The sequence below is a fragment of the Mesoplodon bidens genome (assembly GCF_964165515.1).
Source record: "Mesoplodon bidens genome assembly, chromosome: 16".
NCBI lineage: Eukaryota > Metazoa > Chordata > Mammalia > Artiodactyla > Ziphiidae > Mesoplodon > Mesoplodon bidens.
Window position 1 is genome coordinate 23,754,359 of NC_138173.1, and position 25,695 is coordinate 23,780,053.

Genomic DNA, 25,695 nt, shown 5'->3' on the forward strand with positions numbered 1-25,695 from the left:
GCAAGTGAGGAACCACCCTGGAAGCAAATTCTGCAGTCCCAGTCAAGCCTTCAGATGACTGCAGCCTGGCCAATATCTTAACTGAAGCTCATAAGAAACCTTGAGCCAGGACTGTCCAGTGAAGACGCCCAAGGATTCCTGACCCACAGCAATTGTGTGAGATAATAAACGTTTATTGTTTTAATCCACTAAGTTTTGGAGTAATATGTTACACAGATGTACATGACTAATACAATCCCCCCAAGCTCATTCTCAGTTCTGTGCCATTGCTCATGCCGTCTCCCCCACCACTGTTCTCTCATTATCCATCTCCCAGTGCCCCTCCCGCTATCCTCCAGAATCTAGCCAAAGTTCCATCTCCTTGAGAAGCCCTCTTTTTTGTTCATGAAACCATTTCAACTCTCGCTTCTCCAGTTCTCCTTTGAACACTTCTGTGCTTAACCACACCATTCATTTAGGCATTTACTCATATATTCCTCTGTGTTGCTGGGCTCTATGCATCTTTCCTCCTAAAGATGCCATACAGTTCTTCTAAACTGCATTCAGCACACTGTAATTAAGATACTCAGTAAATATTTGCTGAGAAAATTAGTAAGTCACACTCACTCTGGAAGTGTATTTGATGAGTATATAAAAAGTAGAGGTTGACAATATGGACTTAGAGCTAACATTCTCACCAGTCTGCTTATTTACTAGCTGCTGACTAGTTTTTAAGTTACTTAAAATCTCTGTAAGCCTTCGTTTCTTCAGTGCTTTTTAATGAGGATTCTAACAGTATCTACCTTAGATTAATAAAAAGATTTTTAAAAAACAGAGGCAAATCTCTTAGCAAAGTGCCTAGCACAGAGTGTTCAACAAATGTTAGCTATTATTGTTCTTATTACTAACCATAAAGTACATGTTGAAATTCTGGGTCCCTGAAAGTCTCTAGATGTTATCAAGTGGCAATCTAAATTAATACAAAATTCTACAAACTAAAATAGAACTCACAATTTCTATTAAGATAACTTTTAATTTTTCTAAAATCTACTTTTAAGTCAATAGAACTACAGCCTGAATCAATTGTAGGAGTGCAGCCTTGACTTTTTCTCCTCATTGTCCTATTAAGATATTAACTTCAAAGCTTTTGTGGGAACACTTAATTGCTTGCATTCTCTTAACAAGCAGCCACCATAGTAGTTTCCAGATTCACTTTTAACCTTTACAGTCCTGGGAAGGCATATACGGCAAACTTACTAGACATGTAAATTTACACAATCTCTGGGTTAATAAAGCCGTATGTATGTGAATATGCCACATAAAGTAAATCAATTTTGTACATCAATCTAAGTAGAATCCAATAGAAAAAAATCGATCCAAAAGAGCACCGCTATGCCATATATCCGAGTGAGGAGGGTGGGTGGGAAACTTTAATACTATTCATTAAAAAAAAATTTTTTATTGAGGTATAATTGACATTTGACATTATATTAGTTTCAAGGGTACAACATAATGATTCAATATTTGTGTATATTATGAAATAATCACCAGAAGTTTAATTAACATCCATCACCATAAATAGCTACAAAAGAAATTTTTTTCTTGTGATGAGAACTTTTTAAGATCTACTCTCTTAGCAACTTTCAAATATACAACACAGTATTATTACTGTAGTAATCATGCTGTACATTTTATCTCCAGGACTTATTTATTTTATAACTGGAAATTTGTACTTTTTGACCCCCTTCACCATTTCACCCACCCCACAACCTCACCTCTGACAACCACCAATCTGCTCTCTGCATCTATGATCCCCCCTTTTTTGGTCTAATGTTATTCAGTCTGAATTACATGTGTTTCATGAACTCATATCATTCTTGAGATAGTTTATAATTTTCTTAAGGTTTACAGTATTTATAAGAATATTTATAATATTCTTAAGATTTCTTATTAAAAAGTTAAATACAGCAGATGCTCCTTTATTCTAAAAAAATAATCAGAGATCTGTTAAGGAAAACCTAATAAAATGACTTTCAATCACCAATCTACTTAAAAACATGCATATTTTTAATTGTAAGTCATGTCCTCTGGAATAAAAAGAACTACTTAATTCAAATTCTTATTTTCTTTTTCCCCCTACCAATACACCTTGAGAACTTTAGTTTTTGAAACATTTAGTATCTATCCCACTCTTTATGTGACCCTATACATCACACAACCTGAAATAGAAACAAAGACTGGGAAATTAGCTTGTTTATTCCACCTTAGTGTCAAATAAAAGTACAAATAGTATTCAGTGCATGTGCTAGTTACCTTAGAACTGCCAATCATGCTTGTTTTGAAACCCTTCGATTTTCAGAGCTGTCAATCATGTGTGTTGAGAGAGATGTTGAGTGTAGAAATAATGCTTTAAGAGAGGCAATATTCATGAAACATTAAGAAATCAATGGACTTTGTAAAACTGAACTTTAGGATTTTATAGAAAGGTATACAATTCTTAAAAAAAATCAAAATTAAAATATAACATAATGAAATAAAAAGATTTAGAGAATAAGACTCTTTAACCAAAAAGATATGCATGGTTTAACCACAGGGATTTTCTATTTCAGTGAAAAAGAGGAATGTTCCTTAACTGATACTAATCACAAGTATTATAACCAGGAGTGGGGAAAAGGAGAATCAAACTAATCTAAATCTGGGCATTTTTTAAATTTTTGAAGCAGGCAAAAGTATCAACATAATACATTTCCCTTCTCCACCTCCCCAATACAACTCAATTTACTATCTACTAGTCATTCATGTCTGAAATCAAACACCATCAGAAACTTTTCCCTCTGACTCACAAGCCACCATTACTCAGTTACCAAGACCTGTTTCTTCTGTCTCCTAAATTATTAATAAAAGTCTCCTTTCCTGACCCCTAGACTTAATTCACATTTTTATCATTTCTTTCCAGAAGCTTCCTTACTGGCCTCCCTAACTCCGGTTTCATTCTTCTAATACATACTCCACACCATACCACAGCCAGAATGATCTCATTGAAACACAAGTGTGGTCCATGTTACCTGTTAGAATACTTTAATGTGTCTTTACCACTTTCAGAATAAAGGCCCAATGTTCTAGAATGGTATATAAATCCCTTGAAGATCTGGCTCCTGCCCATCTCCCTACTCTTCCCCCTCACTCCTCCTAAACTTAAGCCAACTAAGCCACTTGAGTTCCCGGAAGAGCCAGGCTCTCTCTCACTGAAAGCTCTGTCAAGTACAGCTCCCTCCCATTTTCTGCACTTTGTATCTCCTACCCACCCTTTACAACTCAGTTCAACTGTTAGCTCCTCTGGGAAACCGTCTCTGACACAAGCTGACTCCATCATCGATGCCCTCTTCTCCGTTCCTGTAGGACACAAGAAATAGAACTCATACGGTACTATGTGTATCGGTTTACTTCTCTATCCCCTGACTGAATCACTGACTCCCTGAAAGCAGGGATTGTCTTTCATCTGTACATCTCTAGCATAAAACGCAGAGGTGGCACACAAGAGCTGCTCATTAAGTGTTTGCTGACTCAGTGAAAAATCGTACCATGGCCCAGTTTACTTAAAAATAAGATTAATAAAATCAGCAGCTTAGTTCTTGAGACAGGTAAAATGTACGACAGGTACATTCCAAGCCAACCAAACTAATCAATGCCGTAAAGCAATACTCTGCACTTAGCAATATTCTTAAGAAATTTACTCATTTACTTACAAATTCACTGTTAAGAATTGGCACCATCTCAAGTAGTATTTGAGATCCAATAATCCTATCTTATTTTCGATACCATACCTACTGGTGGTGTTAAAGTCTCAACCACAACAACAGCTCTTATCCAAGACACTCAGCACCTTGATTGGTTCAGCAAACACTTTTCTGATACGTGACAATCCTTATCAAGGGCATCAGTGAACAGGCAGTCAACACAGGCAAGACCCTGACCTGGTTACACTTCACTTATCAGGAAGTTGGTTATCTGGTGACACCAAGTCTCCACAGAACCCAATGAGAATTAAGCAGGGGAGTTTAGGAGCAGTCAAAATATATGTTGAAGTTCATGTACTAAAGTGCATACACTTTACTTACATAAGAGGCCGTGAGGTCCTTACTCAAACTCTAGTTGTTCTTATTTTAAGCACAATTTTGGTGACCAATTTCTCAGGCATCAGATATGAGAGGAAAATTAGGAAGTCTAAGAAAGCTAAAAATGCAGACACAGATACAACAGTAGAAAAAGAAAGATGACACCCAAAGGTGAAACACAAAAACTACAGAACTAGAGGGTTATGTAGCTGAGAAACAATAATTCTATATATTTGAGTTGAGATACAATACAGGAATTAATGTTTATAATGATGACCTTGGGTCATCAAAACAAAGACAAAAAACAGGTTAAACAACTTTAGGTCTAACAAGGTTCAAGAAAATAAATGACACATTTTATAAAACGAATCAATTAAAAATTAAGTGTTATATGCACAGTCAACTTTCTACTATTTGTAAAATAAACTTTTTTGAAATATATCATTCCCAAATAACAAGAGGCATTCTGACTCTAAGCTACTAATCATCGTCAGACATTAACCAGTTCCTGTGACTACAGGTCTCACCACAATTATGATTCACATCCATTATGAAACAAAGCCTGGGCCCTCTGGTCATTAGCTTATTGGTGGTAATACTATTCAAATATACTATACCATAGACACCATAACCCAGGATATTAGAACAGGCTACCTACCAGTCTTTAACAGACCTCTATAGAGCTTCACTACCGTACTGTTTTCAGGGTTCCTGGTATAAACCTGGTTCATATGTGAGGCTATTTTAGGACGTTTTTATGACACTTTAGTAGCTATATGTTGTAGGATTTAGAGAGTAGCACAGTACAGTGAAAGAACATTCCTGGGTGATGGATACACACAGCCCTAGGATTGAATCCCTGCCTTGTGAACTATAACTGTACGGCTGTACCACCTTATTTATTATGCTCAGAGACTCATTTTCTTCATTTGGAAAATGGGGAAAATATCTTCTAATTTCTATGCATCTTGTGCAGAATAAATCAGACGATGTACATAAAGTGCCAACATAAGTTTTTAAAAAATGGCTATTGGGATTATCAGACATAGAAAGGAAATGATCTTAATCCACACTAGGACAAATTTTGTTAAATTGTGTGCTGTATTAATAACACACACACACAAATGTCTAAAGGGAAAAGTGCTTTATACTTTTAAGTCACAGTAGAAGCCCTCTGACTCATAGGTTCGTTCATGGAAAAGTAGGTCAAAGTGAGGACTCATTAAAAAAGTATACACATATACTCTAAAGATATTAACTTAGCAACTAATGCAAATATTCTGACACAGAGCCAGGTTTTCTTGCTAAGTAGAGGCTCACTCACTGGAGCTCTGCACTGATCTCCTTAAATAAACAATACCTAGACTGCAATGTCTGCAATTGCCAGAGTCAGTCACTTTAAAGTAATACAGGGACAGAAAAGACATTTGGAAAGCAATTCCTTCCAGATTTTTATGATTCCCGCCCCCCACCCCGCATCTTTATGGTTTACTTGCTCAAACTAATTCAATAGCAATTTCATTAAAAAAAACTCTCCTTTATGGAGCCTTTCTAAAACATTAAAATTAGCTTGCATAAGAACAAAAACACTTTCTGTGCTCATATTTTATTAATTTATGCAATAATCAAATAAATTACCTAGCAATAATATAAATGGGTTTTGGAATAAACACAACTAGCTTTTGCTAAACACATACCTCAACTGAAAGTAAAAGTGCCCACTTATAGTAGAGGACTACTAATTCCTAATCGTCTAAGTGCTGGTATGCGTCAATGGGTTTTATACAAGGGAATCTTGATTAATTTAGCAAGTCAGTTAATTCAATGACAACTGCCAAAGAAATTAATACCAGTGTCACTATGGTTTGTCATAATCTGACTTCTGATTCCAAGTCATAAATTGATATTTAAAAATATATAATGGTTAAAACTTTTGAGGTTGGTACTGTAAGAGTCAGGTCCCATCCACACCTCCAAAATTTCTGAATGTAATTATAATATTTCTGTTTTGCAACTCAAAGTAGATCACAATACTACCTTTCATGCTTAAATACTATAGTTTATATTCTGTTACTATTAATATAACATCTTTCTAGACTTAATTTTTCTTTTACAAGTGTTTTTCAAACTTTTTTTTTGTGATACAAATACTCACCACCACTCCCCCCCAACACCTTAAACAAAACACTCCCAGAACTGTAACATATAAAACAATGAATGCAGAGCTGCTCTGAAATAGGGCCTAACTCCCCTCTCTACTCCCAGGGCAATCTCTGAAGCCCTTCTGCATAACTCTATAGCTTCTTGGGTCAAAGACTGAAAACTTGGTTCTTTTAAACAATAATCAAAAATATTAAAACAGGGCTTCCCTGGTGGCGCAGTGGTTGAGAGTCCGCTTGCTGATGCAGGGGACACAGGTTCGTGCCCCAGTCTGGGAAGATCCCACATGCCGTGGAGCGGCTGGGCCCGTGAGCCATGGCCACTGAGCCTGCGCGTCCGGAGACTGTGCCCCTCAACGGGAGAGGCCACAACAGTGAGAGGCCCGCGTACCACACACACAAAATATATATATATATATATATTAAAACAAAAAAGTTACAGAACTTAATAAAAGGCTATAACTTAGCTAATTAGAATATTCAGTTAACCAAAACAATTTAGGATTCTTATCAGTTGTTTATCACCTTTTTTAAAAAGAAGCAATCTGGTGGCATTTTAGACTTTTAGCAATAGAAGCAGACGTCAGTCAAAGGCCTTCTCTGACTACTGTTATCTTCTACTCGCCAGACATCCTGTCACCATATTACCCCTTCTTACTCATTTAATTATCAATTTCTAAAATTGATTTGTGCACTAGTTTACTATCTGTTCCTCATTGCCCCAATAGACTAAGTCCCCCCAACTTCATGAGAGCAGAGAGCTAGTCTGTCTTCTTTACCAGCCCTTACAACAGTGCCTGCCAAATTGAAGAGGTCCAGGAAGCGTTTGTTGAATAAACGAATGAATGAATGAATGAACGAACGAACAAATCAACTCCTGCACCAGTATGGCTCCTCCCTTTTCATGATCCTCAACCATGAATATATTGATTTTGTGAGTGCTTTGGAAGTTTAAGTGGGAATTCCTGGTGAGAGTGATTGGATACTGGGCAGGTAGATGGAAGCAGTGAAGGTAACTATGGCAGATAACTACAGAACAAAGAGATACAGGCATTTAATTCTCCTACGGAAAAAAAAAAAAAGACTCTTATACAGTGACTGCCCCCTAGACTAGAGAATTTATTTGCAAAATTATTATGAGCCACCACTCTCCCGCGACAAACACTTCTGTTAAATAGACTGCTTCACTGGGAGGAGAGTACATGTGGAGACAGGGGTTTCAACCATATAGTAATTTCTGTTAATAGGATGTGTGCTTATGTGGTATGTGCATAGTTTTCAATGAACAGTTAATTTAATATTTCAATTCATTAAACTGAAATTTAATTAAACTAATTAAAATTAATTTAATTAATGTTGCAACAGATTCCAGTATTTAACCATTTAGAGCTATACTACACATAAAATAAATTCAAATCATATTATAGAACTGATTAGAGAAATATCTAGTCAAAAATACTGATATTTAAAATTCTGTGATCTAGTTAATAAGGCATAAAAATCAAATCAGAAATTTTAGACACCTAAAGCATTCTGAAATTTTATGCTCAAGAATATAACATAAAATGGGGGAAAAAACTTTAGATAAAAGAATATCCACAAAGAAATAAATATCCATGAAAGAAATATCACAAACAAAATTCCATCCACAAATATAAAGAAACATGTATATCACTGGCATTTGCAATTTATAATAAATTTGACTGAGCAGGTGAAATACCCATAATTCAGCAGAGTTATATGTAAAACACATTTTTTTATAAATGATGTTTTTATAAACCAGATGTTCTGGCTGCATGTTAGGTCAGCTTGTAAGAATAAGGATGGCCACTGCAACTGGGTGGCACCCATGGTAGCAAGATGTAAAGCTTATCAATTGTAGGGAAGAGAGGAGAGGATTTCTTTATATAAAACAAAGCAGTACTTCATTTTCAAATTACTGATATATTTTCTATTAATGAAAAATGACCTGCTACAGCTCCTGCTGACAGTATGAAAGAGTTTAGGTTGCCTCTCTTGAAGGATAATTTTAGGACCACATATCTTCACAACTTGCCTGGTGCAAAAACTCTCAATAGAAATTCTTGAGGGATGTCATCATTAGGTCACAAAAACCCTAAGTCATCAGGATTTAAAGAATAGTAATAGTAGCATCTGTTTACTATATACCAATCACTGTTCTAAACCTTTACATACATTACCTAATTTAATCCCTTCAATACCCATTACACAATATAGATTGCAGTATTAAAATCTAGATGGACAGACACATCTTACTTAGACATTTCTTTAGGTTTTACTATTTTTGACTAAGTTTGCATGTTATTTGATATACCAGGGCAAGTCAAGACCTAGCCATTACCTCTCATGCCACGTAGCACAGAACCCATTTTCTCTTCCAGGTATCACCTGGTTTGCATCATTCACCTTGCTGAGACACTGTTTAGCTTCTGACTACCTGCGGTAGAGGTGTGCTGGAGCCAGACTGCACCAGCTTGTGAAAGCTGACTGTGCACTCATATTTCCAACTCCACATTCGATGACATCACACAGGTAACTTAACATTGGCCGTGGTGGAACTATTTCATACCACAGAAATCGGCAAATCAAGGCCTTTTATTTATTGGAGAGCTCGCTGTTAAGTATCTACTCACATATCACTGATCTGAGAACGTGTATTCAGGTGAGTTTGTCAGGTCCTATTCAGATTCAGGTAGAAGGAGCTCCTGTCTCCTAAATGGGTGAGCCCAGTTATCAAGAAGACCTTTAGGTATCCAGAGCTCTCGGGAAAGAGGCAACCCATTCTTGTAACTGCTCCCTTAGAACTAGAGCAGACTCTTTCCTTACTCATATCTATGGTGTGACTCATTCTTAAACATCACAAACTTCTTCATCACTGTAATTCATCTTATCTAAGATGCCGTTGATTATGAGTCACCATAAGAATTTTTAAATTGCCAATTAAATTGCATCAACTATAAGATGCATCCTGTTGTCAGAAATATTAAAATCTAAAAAAAGTGTACATTAAAAATTGGTGGAAAAAATTCATTTCTATCTTGATGACTATTGTTTTCCAATCTCAGAGTCTTAGTTCCACCTCTCTTTTCACTCTTTATATTCTACTCCCAGGTCTCCCACCTTAGTGGTTTTCATAAGGCATATTTATATTCACAATTATCTTTATCTACACAGACTATAAACAGAATGAATTCTGCTCAGGAGAAATTATAATCCAGAGAGCAGATGCAAAATAGTAAGAAAAGAAAATGATAAAGCATCAGAATTTGCTAAAGTAAGAGAAAGGAACATGAAGAAACAGAAAGCAGAGGTTTCTCTGAGAAGCAGATGGAGACTGTGGAAAAGAAGAGGCAAAAAAGTTACACGTAAAATGGCCTGAGCAGCATGTATTATTCCAAAGCTGGTTTTAATTTTATGGCATGAAATGCCTTATTAATAGGATGGACATCCAAATCTTCCCCAAAACTGATCTCACTGCTTTGAGAAGACATGGATCTGGCCTAACTTGACTAATATGACATGACATGAACTTGGCCTAACTTGACTAACTAGCATGATGAAGAGAAATAAACATATTTTCTGTCTTTTCAAAAAATCACCAATTAAAGTCCAGTAATACTTTTGAGGTATTTCAACTTTTATGCACACGCTTAAAGCACTTAGAAATGATTCTACTTACTCTCCATCCACTTCCGGTCTTTTACATACACAGGGAAACTTGCCACCAAAATCTATATAAAGATCATTCTCCACAATATGAAAGATTCGTCCAATGACTAGTTTATCCTTGGCAGGTCCCATCTGTGTAAGAGGAGAATGTCTCAGCATAGACGCGAAGGATTCCACATCTTTTGGAGAGCCCTAAACATGAAAAGAGATATTTATATGCAAATAGTTCAATGCTAAGGTATAATATGGTAGGTACAGTAATGCCTTACGGGGGAAATTTTTAAAAGTCAATTTGCTGTATATTTACGTTTTGTAGCAATAATAAAAATACTGAAATGGAATTTTGCTTTAAAAAGCCTGGGATGCTCTTCAACTTCCTTTTCCTTCCTTTCCTTCTTGAAGAGGAGCCAGGGAAAAGCAGGCATCTGTGCTTGGTGGGGGATGGCGCAGATGTGGTGGCCCAGGGTGGAATCTGGAATGTGAGCGGGATAAGGAGCCCCCTTAGACAAAGCCTCAGGCCTCGGGCAAGGAGGGGGTAGGGAGGGGATTGTGCGAGGAGGGCATCCAAGAAGGCAATTGGCTTCAGTCCTAGTACTGACCATCTGCAAAATAAAAAATGCCTTCGAATACTGGTTTAATAAAAGTGACTATGCTTTAATACAAATTTAAGTGAGCATTAAGATAAAAATGATTAAGGGTCCTTTAATTAGCAGTCTGAACACGAGCTCTTGTTACGTAATATTTTCAAATGACTTGACTTTATCATTTTAATGTTGTATTTTAACATTATAATTTTCTTCTTTTTCCTAAAGTAAAATTTTAAAGGAAAGACAGCTTTAATTGTTTTGTGCTACTCACTTTCTAGTTGTTTGACGTACTGAATTTCCTTGAGGTAGGGCTGAACATATGATGCAAGCCGATTACTTTTTTTTTTTAACTTACCAAAATTTTTTCCAAACACATGCTTTTTCAGAAATCCACGAATACAGATTTGTGCCTTCTACTCATCTTTAATTTGTGTGTGGTGTGGTGTGTGCGCACTTCGGTTCAAACTAAGGGAAGCTGAGTTTCTGTTTGTGAGAGCTCATCACAGAAGAATATTATCAATCTGATCTGCCTATGTATACCCTGTATCTGGAATGAATTTTACATTTGTTATTTAAGGGAGAATTACTAAGAGTTTGATAATACACTTACTTTAAAAACTACAAAACCATATTTATGACAATGTTAATGCATGGGATACTCCAAGGATTAGAAAATAATCAAATGCCCAGCCAGGAGCTTACTAAGCAGAAGAATACATGTCAAACTAAAAATTTAGCCACTACTCAACTCTAGCTGCAGTTGCAGTTCAAGTCCAGTGTTGCCACAGCTTTTGATTTTCCAAGAAAAGCCAGAAATCCATGTATTAATGTAAAATTTCCAATTTTAAGTGTTTATACATTGAAAAAAAGTCTTTCATTTTATAAATCAGAGCACATTTTGACCTATGAACCAAAAGTTTATGACCTCTGCTTCAAGAAAAAGAAAGTCAAATCATCTGACAGATGCCAAGTCCCTTAGATGCTGGAGGGAGGGTATGGTGATAGATTTGTTTCAGTGGGTTGAAACCCAATGGGAAGGAATCCTTAGCACATAAGGGTTGATCTAAACCAAAGACAAGTCAGTAGACCTAGATGCCAAATAAAGCTGAAAAGGTAGCCAGGAATATTACACTTTGAGCCATAATACTAGTTTTATGATTCTACACAGTATAATATTTAATTCCTTAAACAAGCACCTTGAAAATAGTTCTTTTGCAGACAGCCAAGCATGAAACACATCTTATAGGCTCAACACAGAAACAGCTATGAATTGTCCTCTTGATGCAAAGAGAGTAATACGAAGTACGCTGTCAGAGACAAGTGCAGCTACTATAACCCTCTGCTGGGAACCACTACACCATCCAGAGCAGCTGGGAAGAGCACTGTTCCAGGCAAGACCAGACAGGTTATCAGCTTGGGGGTCTCATTCTGCTTGCAACCTGGGAAGGTCCTTCTCATTTTTCCCTATAACCTGCTTTCCCATTACTCCACTTCTGTGGTTGATATCTATTCTTCTTCTTCATCTGTTTTTTTTGGGGGGGAACGGGGGGCAGGTAGACTTTCAATTAAAGCCATGATGTCATTAAAACAGCAGAAGATGAGAGGAAGATACAATAGTAGATCTAATACTTGAATACATATTGAAGATAATTCAGCCATCACTAGGGCCTCTTCCTAAAACAACAATCTACTTTACAACTGTGAAGGGCTGAGATTAGTATGATAGTAAATGGTATTTCCCTCTAGGTTTTAGAAAATAGAGTGTTCTTGACTATTTAATAAGATCTCTTGAGATTTTTAGTAAATGTGTTGTAAAATATTTACTACATTATTAACTTTATAAAATTATGAATAATTATTTTAAAGGAGATTTTAAAATCAAGTAAAATAGAATGCTATTGCTTTTTGTTCCATTATTTTTGCCTTCACTTTGTTATATTTTACAATGGAAGTCAATGTGTTTCAGTGAGTGAAATCATTTTACCACAAGTATGACACCTTGATCAATACCTGAATTTGCTTTTAAATTGTATGCTTGCTATACTTTTTGGAAACTATAACAAATAATTAGATAAAGCCCTCCTTCAAAAAACATGGTCTAGAATCATCTCTGAATTCCTCATTTACTTGTCAAATGGCTTCTAAAAATAATAAATGTAGCACAATCCATGATGATAACCAACACTGTTAGCTCCTCTCATGCTGTTGCAGACCGCAAAGACTCCAGGCACACTGTCACCTTCTGGGTGTATCATAGATCTCAGTGTCTAATCCTGGTTATGGAAAATGTTGCTACAAAGTTCATTCATAAAGTTGTCATAGGTAAAGCAGGTGCCTTAGGGTTGACTGCTTCCTTTAGGAATTGGTCATAAATCTCAGATTTCCTAAGTATTCCTGTTACTCTGCTGTACTGTTTTTTCCCTTTGAAGCCTGAAAGTTGAATAGCACTGCCCAGATAGAACAGGGGAAGGTAATGAATTACAGATATAGGGAATAGTTCCACTTTCATTCATTCGTTCATCAAATATGTGTTGAATACCGAGTGCCTGTCATGTACCCCAGACTCCGTTCTAGCCTTGATATGAAAATATATGAAACAGTTAAACGAACGTGACAAGACATTAGGGTCCAAAAATTGCTGAAAATAATTGCTACCCTCATTCAGGTTGTAAAGAGTCCTATACCAAAGGCTAAGTGGGTTAGACATTATCCTATAAGCAGTGGGAAATCAAAAGAAGTTTCTCATTAATGGGGTGACAGTACTTGTTCTTTGTTTTAAAAAAAAACTTTGGCAGCAGTATGCAAAATGGACCAGAGAAAGGGGGGGAAAAATGGAAAGGGGGCAAACTGTTGAGAAGCTCCTCCAGTAACTAGGACAGAGATGAGAAAGGGCCTACACTGAAGCAGTGGCCATAGGGAAGAAGGGATACAGACCTATTTACCAAAAAGTACAGCAAAGACTTGATACCCAATTGGCTGTAGAAAGCAAGGGAAAAGGGGAGCCACTGACGAGGTGGGAGAGCAGTGCAGCAGGAGTAAGAGAGTAAGTTAGTTTCACACTTATTAGGTTTCTGATACCCATAAAATTTTAGGGAACACTGTCTATCTGGTAGGTAGTTAAAAATAATAGTGCACTTTTTTTTTTTTTTTTTTGCCACACCACACGACTTGTGGGATCTCAGTTCCCCGACCAGGTACTGAACCCAGGCCACGGCAGTGAAAGCACCAAATCCTAACCACTAGACCACCAGGGAACCCCCACGGTGCACATATTCATATACATACTTACATAAATTTACACATATGTTTACAGTAATATTATATAGATACAAATTCCTCAAAAGAAATATATCAAATGCTAACTGTAAAAATTTACATATAGAACTTTTTTCTTTATATTATTTATATTAGAAAATCTAGAACACAAAGAATATGTAGTACTTAAAATGTTTTAATATATAAAGCCTATGTACATATGTATGTATGTATAAAACTATCATGCAGGGACTTACTTGGTGGCACAGTGGTTAAGAATCCACCTGCCAATGCAGGGGACATGAGTCCGAGCCCTGGTCCGGAAAGATCCCACATGCCGCGGAGCAACTAAGCCCATGTGCCACAACTACTGAGCCTGCACTCTAGAGCCCGCGAGCTACAACTACTGAAGACCGCACACCTAGAGCCCGAGCTCCACAACAAGAGAAGCCACCGCAATGAGAAGCCCACGCACCGCAACAAAGAGTAGCCCCTGCTGGCCACAACTAGAGAAAGCCCACATATAAAGCTTTACGAGCTTTACAATGGTGTGTTAGTTTCTGCTTTATAACAAAGTGATTCAGCTATACATATACATATATCCCCATATCTCCTCCCTCTTGCATCTCCCTCCCATTCCCCATATCCCACCCCTCTAGGTGGTCACAAAGCACCGAGCTGATCTCCCTGTGCTATGCGGCTGCTTCCCACTAGCTATCTAGTTTACATTTGGTAGCGTATATATGTCCATGCCACTCTCCCACTTGGTTCCCGCTTATCTTTCCCCCTCCCCATCTTTCCCCCTCCCCAAGCTTTATAAAGCATCGTAAAGCTTTATACTCCAATAAAGATGTTAAAAAAAGATATCAGAATGAAATAAATGTTTATTACAAAAAAAAAGACTCCCTTCTATTAACTGTGCTGCAACAACTTCAGTTTCCTCAACCCTAACCAGTAAATGTTATGCTCATAACAATGCTCTTTTAGTAAAATTAATGGATTAGTGGCTCAAGATGGCACAGTGAGCACTTACATCTCTCTCCCCCTCCTGAAATTTCATTCAATGAGGGTAAAAGAATGAATGAAAAAATTACAAACCCTCAGTATTAAAGAGAAGAAAATGGAGACAAAAAGTATATAAGAGATTTCAACAACTTTTTAGTGGATTGAAAACATGTAGAAGGGTGGTAACTAGTGAAGCAGAGTGAAGGAAACTGCAGCTAAAAACACATGCAGTATGAAAATAAGTCAATCTATTCTGAAGAATCCCATAAAGGTGCTGGACTCCATTAGGCCAGGAATTGTAGAAAGCTGGAATGAGAAGAGAGCCTGAAAACAAAGGGAATAATTAAAGGAATACAGGCAGGGAAGGCAATTTTCTGTCAAGCACAGAACACCTGGCAAAAAGGCCAAGTGCACAATACCTAATAATAAGGCATTTATTGCCCTGGCAAAATAAATACAATAAACTTTTCTTCTCTTCTCTAAAAAACATAATAATAATTGAATAAATTGTCTAGAGAAATAAGTTAGGAGGGTTGGTTATTCAGCAATAGGTAACTTAGCCCATCAGGAAAGAAAAGAATCGAAATGACAGGTCACAGAGCAATTAGTAAGGCCTGGAGTAGGAGGGCGGGCTCCTAAAGGCTCTGAAGTCAGACCACATGGTTCACATCCTGGCGGTACCACTTACCAGCTCTGTGGTTGGGGCAATGCACTTAGACTCTCTGTGCTGCTGTGTACTCACCTATAAAATGGGGTTAATAATTATACCTATTTTACAGGGTTGTTGTGAGGATTAAATAAACACATGATTATATGTAAAGCTCTCAAACTGTGCCTCTGACAGGGCAAACACCTCCTAAAATGTAGCTTTAAACAAAAAATTAATCAATTTCTTATAGACCCAGTCACCATCAAGTTTTATGGATAATCCTAGTAGTTTTCAAACAGAACAATTTTGCCTGCCCTCCCTCTCCCCACCCCCCAACTCCCCCCTCTGCCCCGGGGACATCTGTCAATGCCTGAACACATGTTTGATTCCCATGACTGGGGATGTTACTGGAATGCACTGGGTAGGGGCCGGGGATGCTGTTAAACACTCTACAATGCACAGGGCAGCTCCCACAGCAAAGAATTATCTGGTCCGAAGTGTCACCAGTGCCAAGACTGAAAAACCCTGCACTCAGCAGACCTAGGAGCACACGGCAGGCCAGGTATAGGAGCAATGTCAGTTGCATTTAGGGAGATCTAGGATAGAAGGCAAGACAAAAGATTAAGGGAGTGAGATCCTAAGAACGGCTGCCAAGTAGTTCCAGACTGAAAATGAAGAAAGGTAGACCCAGAGAAAAAGCTGATAGACTAGTAGATAAGGGTGGGATTCCGGAAATGGAGAAGGTGAAGGGCGTAAAACTGTGGTCCAAGAGGGCTCAGGAGTTTGAGAACTTGAAGATATCGCTCCAAGTGATAATGAATTTGTATACATACAAATTATGGTATATCTGCAAGTAAAAGAAAGTAGAAATGAAGGTCTAAGAATATGATACGTAGGGCTTCCTTGGTGGCGCGGTGGTTGAGAGACTGCCTGCCGATGCAGGGGACTCGGGTTCGTGCCCCAGTCCGGGAAGATCCCACGTGCCGCGGAGCGGCTGGGCCCGTGAGCCATGGCCGCTGAGCCTGCGCGTCTGGAGCCTGTGCTCCGCAACGAGAGAGGCCACAACAGGGAGAGGCCCGCGTACCACAAAAAAACAAAACAAACAAACAAAAAAAAAAGAATATGATACTTAGAATACGATGTGCATCTCTGTTGCCCAAGTGTTAGCAAAGTCATCGATGTACATGCTGAAGTCCATGAAGACGGCAAGTAAGAAGGGGAAAAGAGAAAAGCTGTGAGTCAAATGCTGAAGAAAAAAACTCAAAGAATTGAGAAGATTTCTATCAAGGAATCTTTCCTTAAATATTTCTAACACAACAGTGGTCTGAAATGGTAGAGAAGCAAGAACAAAAATGACTCCTTTTCTTCTCAAACCCATCTGAGAAGTAGTGTTATCAAGAGAAATTGAGGAAGAAAGCAAGAAACACTTGTGAGAAGCTTAAAGGGAGACTGCACAGAAAGATTTAGGAGACTTGGGACCAAGGAATACAAACCTAGAGAGCAGGCTGAAGGAAAGAAGGCAAGTAATATGAAAGAACAGTTATCTCCATGATAACCCAGAGAACAAAAGAAGAAACTTCTGGAACTTCTAGTGATTTTTTTTACTTAACCCTTTAAACTGTTTCTTGTGAATGCTTTAAAATGTGTATAATAAATAGTACTGTAGTAGATAAATCTTTTTTTTTTTTTTTTTTGGCGGTACGCGGACCTCTCACTGTTGTGGCCTCTCCCGTTGCGGAGCACAGGCTCCAGACGGGCAGGCTCAGCGGCCATGGCTCACGGGCCTAGCTGCTCCACGGCATGTGGGATCTTCCCGGACCGGGGCACGAACCCGTGTCCCCTGCATCAGCAGGCGGACTCTCAACCACTGCGCCACCAGGGAAGCCCCATAAATCTTTTTAAAGTAAATATTGGGGCTTCCCTGGTGGCACAGTGGTTAAGAATCCACCTGCCAATGCAGGGCACACGGGTTCGAGCCCTGGTCCGGGAAGATCCCACATGCCGCGGAGCAACTAAGCCCATGCGCCACAGCTACTGAGCCTGCGCTCTAGAGCCCGCGAGCCATAACTACTGAAGCCCGCGTGCCACAACTACTGAAGCCCGCGTGCCACAACTACTGAAGCCCACGTGCCTAGAGCCCGTGCTCCGCCACAAGAGAAGCCACCGTAATGAGAAGCCCGTGTACCGCAACGAAGAGAAGCCCCCGCTCGCTGCAACTAGAGAAAGCCTGCACACAGCAACGAAGACCCAACAAAGCCAAAAATAAATAAACGAAATAAATAAATATTGGAACATATGTTCAAAAATTTCTTAATGAAGGGGCATTATCAAAAAAGTTTAGAAACCTTTATAATAGAGGTATATCATAGTAGCAGGAGAATAATTATGCCGGATAGGGAGAAATATAGTTACAAGAGGAGGCTGGATAACCAGAATGATTTGCATGATTTTGCTAATTTATATCAAAAGAAACTGAGGATATATGTGGGAATGGATCCTAAGGGTACTGGATCAGAGTGAGAGGAAGACAGTGTTGCCTTGAGCCAAATTTACCAATATAGGCTCACTAAGCAGAGATTCAGATACAATATATTAGCTTAAATGGCTGAGAGTGATAGGCTATACTAGATGAAGCTGAAATACCAGAACTTCCTCAGTATACCACAAAGAAAGGTATCCAAAGGCTTGAAGTGAGTAGAATGCTGGAGTGGATTTACTGTTTATGATCTGTTCACCACTCCTTACTAGGGCCCCCAAGAGGATCTATAAGATACTCACTTTCACCAAGGCTAAGAGAAATACCTGTGTGAAGGGAGCACCAGCATTCCTGAAAGCTGTGTGGTAGTGATTCTCTGTAGGCCAGGACTGACAGTGAGACCTGCTGCCAACAAGAGCTCCCTGAATTCAGTGGAGATAATGTGGCAGGAGTCAAGCCAGCACTTACTAGCCAACAACATGGTGGGCACCGTTATCATAATGCAGCAGAGCCTAACAGCAATCCAACTAATCTGACCTGTAGAGCTCTTTGGTGTTGGCTGGTTGGTTATGGTGTCCTTAGAAATAAAATAGATGGGAAAACTCTAGTTCTAGAGAACAGCAGTCTGACTTGAATACCACATATGAATATCAAAGCCCCTCAACCAATTCCCAAAGTTGAAGCAATTCTCAGACACCAAGCCTTCTGAATGAAGAGGAGGTTTGTGTCCCCTTGAGGAAAGATCCTGCTACAAAAGCAAAAATTTATATCACCCATCTTCCTTCTAGCTTTCCCAAAAGGAGCTGTGGCTATTTACCAGAATGACTGTTCATTGAGGAAGGAGAAATCATCAGACCTTTCAGGGATTATCTGAACTGACGCTAACTCTTCAAGAACCAACTCAATGCCAGTCAGAACAGGGGCTTATAGAGATCACGTGATAAATGGAGTTTTAGCTCAGCTCTATCCCATGAACCTGCTCTATAGTTCTCTCCCTAGTTCCAGAATGCAAAACTGTAATGGGTACACTCAGCAACCGACAGGATCCCCACACTGGTTTCTTGATCTGTGGAGTGAAGGCTATTAAGGTACAGAAGGCCAAGTAAAAGATGAATTTGTTTGGTAGGTAGTTGAATTTCTCCTACCTACCAAACAAGTAAATCAAAGGCAATACCACATTCCTACAGGCACTGCAGCGATTAGTGCCACTATCAAGGACCTGGAAGATGCACGGTGGTGATTCCTACCACACGCCCATTCAACTTGCCCACGAGGCCCTGAAGAAAACAGACAGGTCTTAAAAAATGACAATTTATTATCATAAATTTAATCAAGTGGTAACTCCAATTTCAGCTATTCCAGATGTCATTTCATGGCTGGAGCAAATCAAATATCCTCCAGCACCTGGTATGCAATAATTATCTAACAAATGCTTTCTTTTTCTAGACCTGCTAGTGAAGACTATATACCTCCAGGTTACATTAATTCTCTAGCTCTATGCCACAATCTAGTCTACTAAGACTTTGATTGCCACTCCATTCCACTGGACAGCAGCATGCTGCTCCATTTCATATGCTGATTAGACCTGGAAGCAGAAAGCTGGAACTCCTCCTGACACATGGTAAGACACATATATGCCAGTGGGTGGGAAATAAATCCCACAAAAATACTGGGCCTTAGTGAAATTCCTAGGGAGCCAATGGTCTGGGCTATGTCAACATACCCTTTCTTACCACTAAGAAAGAAGCTCAATGCCTAGTGGGTCTCTTTGAATTTTGTAGGCAACAAATACCTCATTTGGACATGCTTCTTCAACTCTTTTACCAAGTAACCCAAAAAGCTGCCCGTTTTGAGTGGTGCCCAGAACAATACAAGGCTCTGCAAAAGGTCTAGGCTATCAGGTAAGCTCTTCTACTACTTGAGCTTTACAACCCAGCAGATGTGGCAGTGGCAGTATATACACGTAGAATGAGACTCTGACAGACCTCCCTAGGTGAAGCGTAGTGCAGAGCTAGAGTACCTTTGAACGGCAGCAGTAAAGGACTTTGAGCGTACACCTGAATGATCGTTTTGCCTGGAAAGAGAGATGGCCTAAGGTGGGATCTATATTGAGTTGTGTGAAGTGACTAATGATTTTGCTGGATGGTCAGGGATTTAGCAGGAACATGACTAGGAAACAGATAACAAGAAGGTCTGGGAAAGAGATAGGAAGATAGAATGGACACAGAGTGAGAAAATAAATGTGAATCATTTCTTCTGCAGAAAAGAATCTTAATAATCAAGGGATAAGATAACTAGTCACGTGGAGGTCAGTCAACCTCTTTCCCCAGCCACTCCTGCTCACCTCCCCAGTGGGTTCAAGAACAAAGCTGCCATGACAGCAGGGACTGCTTCTGTCTTCGGAGTAGGGGAGGTATCTCACATGTCCCAGACTATTGACCGACTAGGCATTTTACCAGGTGCAGGCCCGAATCCCTACAAACCAGGCTCCACTCAAATGTGATAGTTTCCTTTATTTCCTATGTTATTTAATACCTATAGATAAAAACAAACTTAAGAGTTGTAATCACATTAGAAAAATTAATCAAAAGAGAAAATCTTACTATAACCTTTAAAAGAAAAAACAAAATAAAGCAAAATCCAAACACATTAAAAGAAGGGAGTGAGATGCCTGAGCAAAAATAAGAGTTAAGAAAGATATTCAACTAGTGAAAGCTAATGCTGACTTGAGAAGTCCTAAGAGTCTGATTGCGTACGATCAGAGCATATGACCACCCACAAAACAAAATACATACAGAATATATTCATCTTTTCTTTGTAGGAAATGTATAGTATTATTTATAGGTATATTATAGCTGTTGATAAAAAAACCTATTTTCCCTAGAGATTTATACCTACCTCAATACACTCTTTCATTGTTTTTATATTAGCTGGTCATTTCCTCTAAACCTGCTTTGAAAATGTTAGACTCTACTGTGAAACTAGACAGTTCAGAAGGTTTTATTTATTAGTTAGAGATAACTCTCCTAAAATTCTCTAATGTAAAAACTAGGGAGCACCATGGTTAAAACCAGAAATATTTTTCATCATTCCTTTACATATTAGTTTTTAAAACATTTGTGTAATCTTTAAAGTTGTCAATATAAAACTAGTGAGAAAACAAAGGGTTAAATAAAGCTGTATAATACTGCTATTTTATGAATTCAGAAGACTTAAAACTTATACTAAAAATAAGAGAATTGAAACAAATCCTTTAATTAAGCTATTTTTTGGATTTTCCCAGTATTCTGAAAGGACAAAATAGCTGATTTAAATATTCTATCTTCTGGAATATTCCAGCATTTTGAAATAAAAAGTGCCGATAAGAAATGTTCATGAAAAAGTAAAAAATAACATTTAAAAATATTTACATAAACTCTAATATATTGCTAAAATGAAACTATAAAGTATAATATCAGTATTCTACATAAATAAGCTAAAACAATAAAATGTTATTCTCCACCTTAAAAAAATAAAACATTCTGTGTAGCCTCATAAACTCTTGCAAACCACTTTTTCAATGTGCTGAAAAGTAATATGCCCCCCTCTACTGTTAAGAAACAGTAATATTCATAAAGCAGAAAACCAATTCTTTGCTCAACTATTGCCACCCTGTGGCTATAAGGTGGATCTTTCACTATACCATAGCTCCCCATCGGCTTAACAGGTTCTACAAATCTCTATTGTCTAAGTGACATAAAAGGGTTAAAGTTTTTTAAATAGTAAAAAAAAAAAAAAAAAGAAAAAAGGTATTTGACTTTAAAAATGTATTTAGCAAACATTTACCATGTCCTGTATTCATAAGTATGTGTTATGTTGGTTACAAAAATGAAAAGGACTTGCTCCCATCGTAAAAAAAAATAAACAAACAAACAAAAAAAACACTTAAAGAGATACATGCAGAAACCAATCTTAAAGCTAATGAATCAAGGAAAAGATAATGGATAAGTGAGCACGGATGAGTAAATGGCCTTTCAGGTCATTTAAACTTGAGATTCCTTTAACTGTCCTTGATTAAATTCCTGCCTGGGGGTAGGGGGAGTCCCTTGTAAGGATAACTTGCTTGGCTCTTACTGAATATCACTTATTTCTGAGGTGCACATATAGATACATGTCTGCACTTTGAGAGTAAGAATTAAACCAATGGGTAGGATGTCAACTTCCATTCCTATGTATATATACATTTTAATCCAATAACACGAGATGTTATTTCTCATTTATAGTTATTCAGACATCAAACTGTGTAAATCTTATTCCAATTCATATCAACAAATATATATTAAATCCCTACTTATGTGTAAGGCATTATGGAAGGAATGAAAAGGGTAAATAAAAAACTACCCCGACCTTCAAGAATTACAATCTAGGAGACGGGATAAAACAAGTTCACAAATGGCTCTAATATAACTTAAGAGTTGTGTGTGTAAAATAAAGGTAGCATAAAACAAAGCCCCAAGACATTCAGAAGGAGTTTCACCTGGTTGGTGAAATGACAAAGGCCTAAAAGAAGAGGTGATTTTTACTATGGAATTTGCAGGCAGGGAAGCTAATTCTAGGGGAAAGAGCAAAGGTAAAGAAATAGTGCTTTGTTTAGGGAACAGCAAACTGTTTACCTTCTAAAAACATTTTTTAAAGCAGAAACCATGTTACAAATTAAATCTTACATAGAACCCCAATATATATAACATTAAGTGTAGTATTTTGTTGGTATAAGTGTATTTTATGAGCTCAAATTGATAGCATTTACTTATTAAGTCAAAAAATGTGAACATGCAGTTATTTTGATAAAAATTACAAACTGGTATCAGAGGTGAGAGATAAACAACTCCAGTTCCCAATTTTTGTATTCTGTTTTGACTGTCCACTACCAAGGAAATCCACTTATAATACCCCACATGTATAAGTGGGTGAGGAAACAGGCACTGTCATGCACTGTAAGTGGAAGTGTGCAGTCTGTATGTATCAAAACTCAAATTGTGTGTACACGTTGACCTAGTATATATCCCATAAATAAGCAAGAAAAATGTAAATGCTCACTGTACCACTGTCTGTATTAAGGGGGAAAATACCCCCCAGAAACAACCTAGAAGCTCATTAGTGAAGGCCTGGTTAAAAAAATAATGCTATATCCGCACCATGGAATACCAAACAAGTATTTTTTCAATGAGATATACAGTGAGACCTCTGTATTCACGGATGCGGGAGCCACAGAGGGTTACCTGCACCATTTATATAAGGGACTTGAGCATCCAGGGATTTTGGTATGGCAGAGGGTCCTGGCACCAAACCCCCATGGATACCTAGGGACAGCAGTAAGTATACTACACTACACATATATAATGATAAGGAAAAATATTCAGAGTTATACTTAAGTGAGAATAGCAATTTTCAGCAGCAGCAATGAAAATATACTGAGTGCTTATTATCAGGTACTTGTGCTAAGTGTTTAAATAATGAATTCATTTAATCTCATAATAATCCCATGACAGGTTTTCCTTTTATAAAAAAAGGAAAAGAAGATATACGGATATCAAGTAACCTTCCAAGGAAACACAGCCAGTAAATGACAGAAAAATTAGAATTCAAACCAAGTCTGTCTGAATCCAGAGCTTACATTCTTAAACATTAATAATGTAGTTCAAAACTTGTACATTCTAAAAAAAAAATATATATATATATATATATATAAATAATTAGCTTATATTCATATATGCATACATAAAATCTCTAGCAGTATGCATTTATAAAAATACACCTTCCAGCTTTGAGAAAGTGAGGGAAAGAAAAAGGGGGCTTTTATATTTCCCATAGTAACCTTCAGTGCTATTTACATGCTCCTTTTGCAATACTATTTTTATACTTTACAATTTTTTTTCAAAAATCCTGATCACACAATAAAGACGAACTTTATTCATCTTGTAATCTCAGGATACTCTTCAATTACATAGTTCCAGAAACTTCAAAGAGTGAAGTGAAAGATTTTTCACAAAGTTGAATCTTTACATCAATACCTAACAACTACTCATATTCCTCATCATAAATATGTCACAAAAGTACTGAAAACTTCCAATAAACACTAAAATAAAACTAATGTGGTACCTTCAGTTTTCTCATTACTCTGACAATTGTTTTTGCTCAGTTATTACTCTGGAGTAGCACATTTAACTCACATGCTCAAGCCTGTCCTATCCTCACTTATACAACCGTTTGTGAGCAGTCACACAAAGATCTCAATTCAAAGACTGCTCAGATTGTCCTGAAGTACAAATGTGCACTTTCTGTTCTACTCATTCATTCACGCACTGGGCAAACACTTACGGAGTGCCCACTAAGAGTCAAGCACCGTGCTAGATGCTGGGCAGTTTTCTATAACGCACGACACTACCCATCGGTAAACTGTTTGGTACTGGTTCCCAAGGCGATGAGTACAGAAATTGATACAATTTATTTTTATACAGTTTAATACTGCCAGACATCCAATTTCATGTCCACTGACTCAAAAAATCTGACTTGTATTTACGTCTATTTCTTCCATTTTATTTATCTAGTAATTTTATCGCATTTTACAAAATTATTGCCTCGGACAGATGGATTTTAAAAAGGAAAAGGTCATTTACAGGGAAGGAAAGTGAAGCATTGACAGGTTACATTACTTGCTCAAGTTCATAGTGACAGTAATTCTGATTCACCTCTCCACTGAATTAAGAAATATTTATGAGCCTGGTACGCCAGACACTAAGGTCCACACTGCAGCTACTGGGTAGAAACAAGAGGAGCAAAGGGCCCTGCCTCTCCCAGTGTGAGTCCAACTTTACTCGGAGTCCCAAGAGTCGCCCTAGGCGCGTCACTGGCAACCCTCGCTGCTGGTTTCCCTTCCAGCACTCGCCCGAGGAAGACGCATGCAAAGGAGTGTGGGCAGCGCACGCCCAGCACGTAAATGCTGTACAAAAGTACAACAAACGGAGGAAAAACACCACCACACGCTCTGTTCTAAGTGGCCAGCAGGTGGGACAAGCCACACCGCGGCCCCCCACTCTACTCCCTACGCCGGGCCCCGTCCCCGCCTCTCGGTCCCACCCACCTTGCCGGGCCCACCCCCTACGCCGGGCTCCATCCCGGCTCCCGGCTCCACCCACAACGGCGGGCCCCGCCCGCCAACGCGTCGCTGGCTTAGCGCCCACAACTCACCCTCATCCGTCCGAGCTCCGCCTTCCGCTGCAGCTCTGAGTGCCGCTTCAAAGAGCTCGCGAAGCCGCCTAGGCGCGGCCTAGGCTCCGTGGAATCAGAACTCTCGCTTCCGGAGCCACTTTCAGTGCCTGCGTCTCGACAGGGCCGAAAGAAGACAAGCACTCGCAGAAAATGACTGTCGGCCGTCACGGCACCCGTCCGGCACAGCGCCGCCATGACGGCTCCACAACCTCTGACCTTTGGCTTCTCCGCGAACGTGCGGGTCACGGGGCGGAGCAATGAGAGGTCCGCCCACTTGCGGAGCACTGTGGGCCGGTGGGCGTGGCCTAATCGGTGTAAGGGAGAAGTGTGGTGTGAGAGAGACTTAAGGTAAAATTGGGGGACTAAATCCTTGGTGGCTCAAGTCCCCTACTAGCAGCGACGCGCTAAGTTTTGCATGGAAAGGGTTTTGACTCGGAGCAATTTCGCCCTCGCGGGTGCCCTTTGGGCCTGTACTGCTGTAAATTCTGGTAATGCGACTCTTGCTGGCCCCGCCGCCTGCGTGTCTGCCCCA

At 38.7% G+C, this 25,695-nt stretch overlaps 1 protein-coding gene across 2 annotated transcripts in view; it reads right to left on the reverse strand.

The window, feature by feature from the left end:
* MRPS28 (mitochondrial ribosomal protein S28) overlaps window positions 1-25,385 on the reverse strand; it is a 99,800-nt gene extending 74,415 nt beyond the window's left edge. For both annotated transcript variants that reach the window (XM_081258354.1, XM_081258355.1), the window contains exons 1-2: window positions 25,143-25,385; window positions 9,954-10,135 (exon numbers count right to left, since the gene is read on the reverse strand). In XM_081258354.1, coding sequence (XP_081114480.1) covers window positions 9,954-10,135; window positions 25,143-25,358 — 398 coding nt within the window. In that variant the 5' untranslated portion in view covers window positions 25,359-25,385. The remainder of the gene's footprint in view (window positions 1-9,953; window positions 10,136-25,142) is intronic.
* Between the last annotated feature and the right edge of the window lie 310 nt (window positions 25,386-25,695).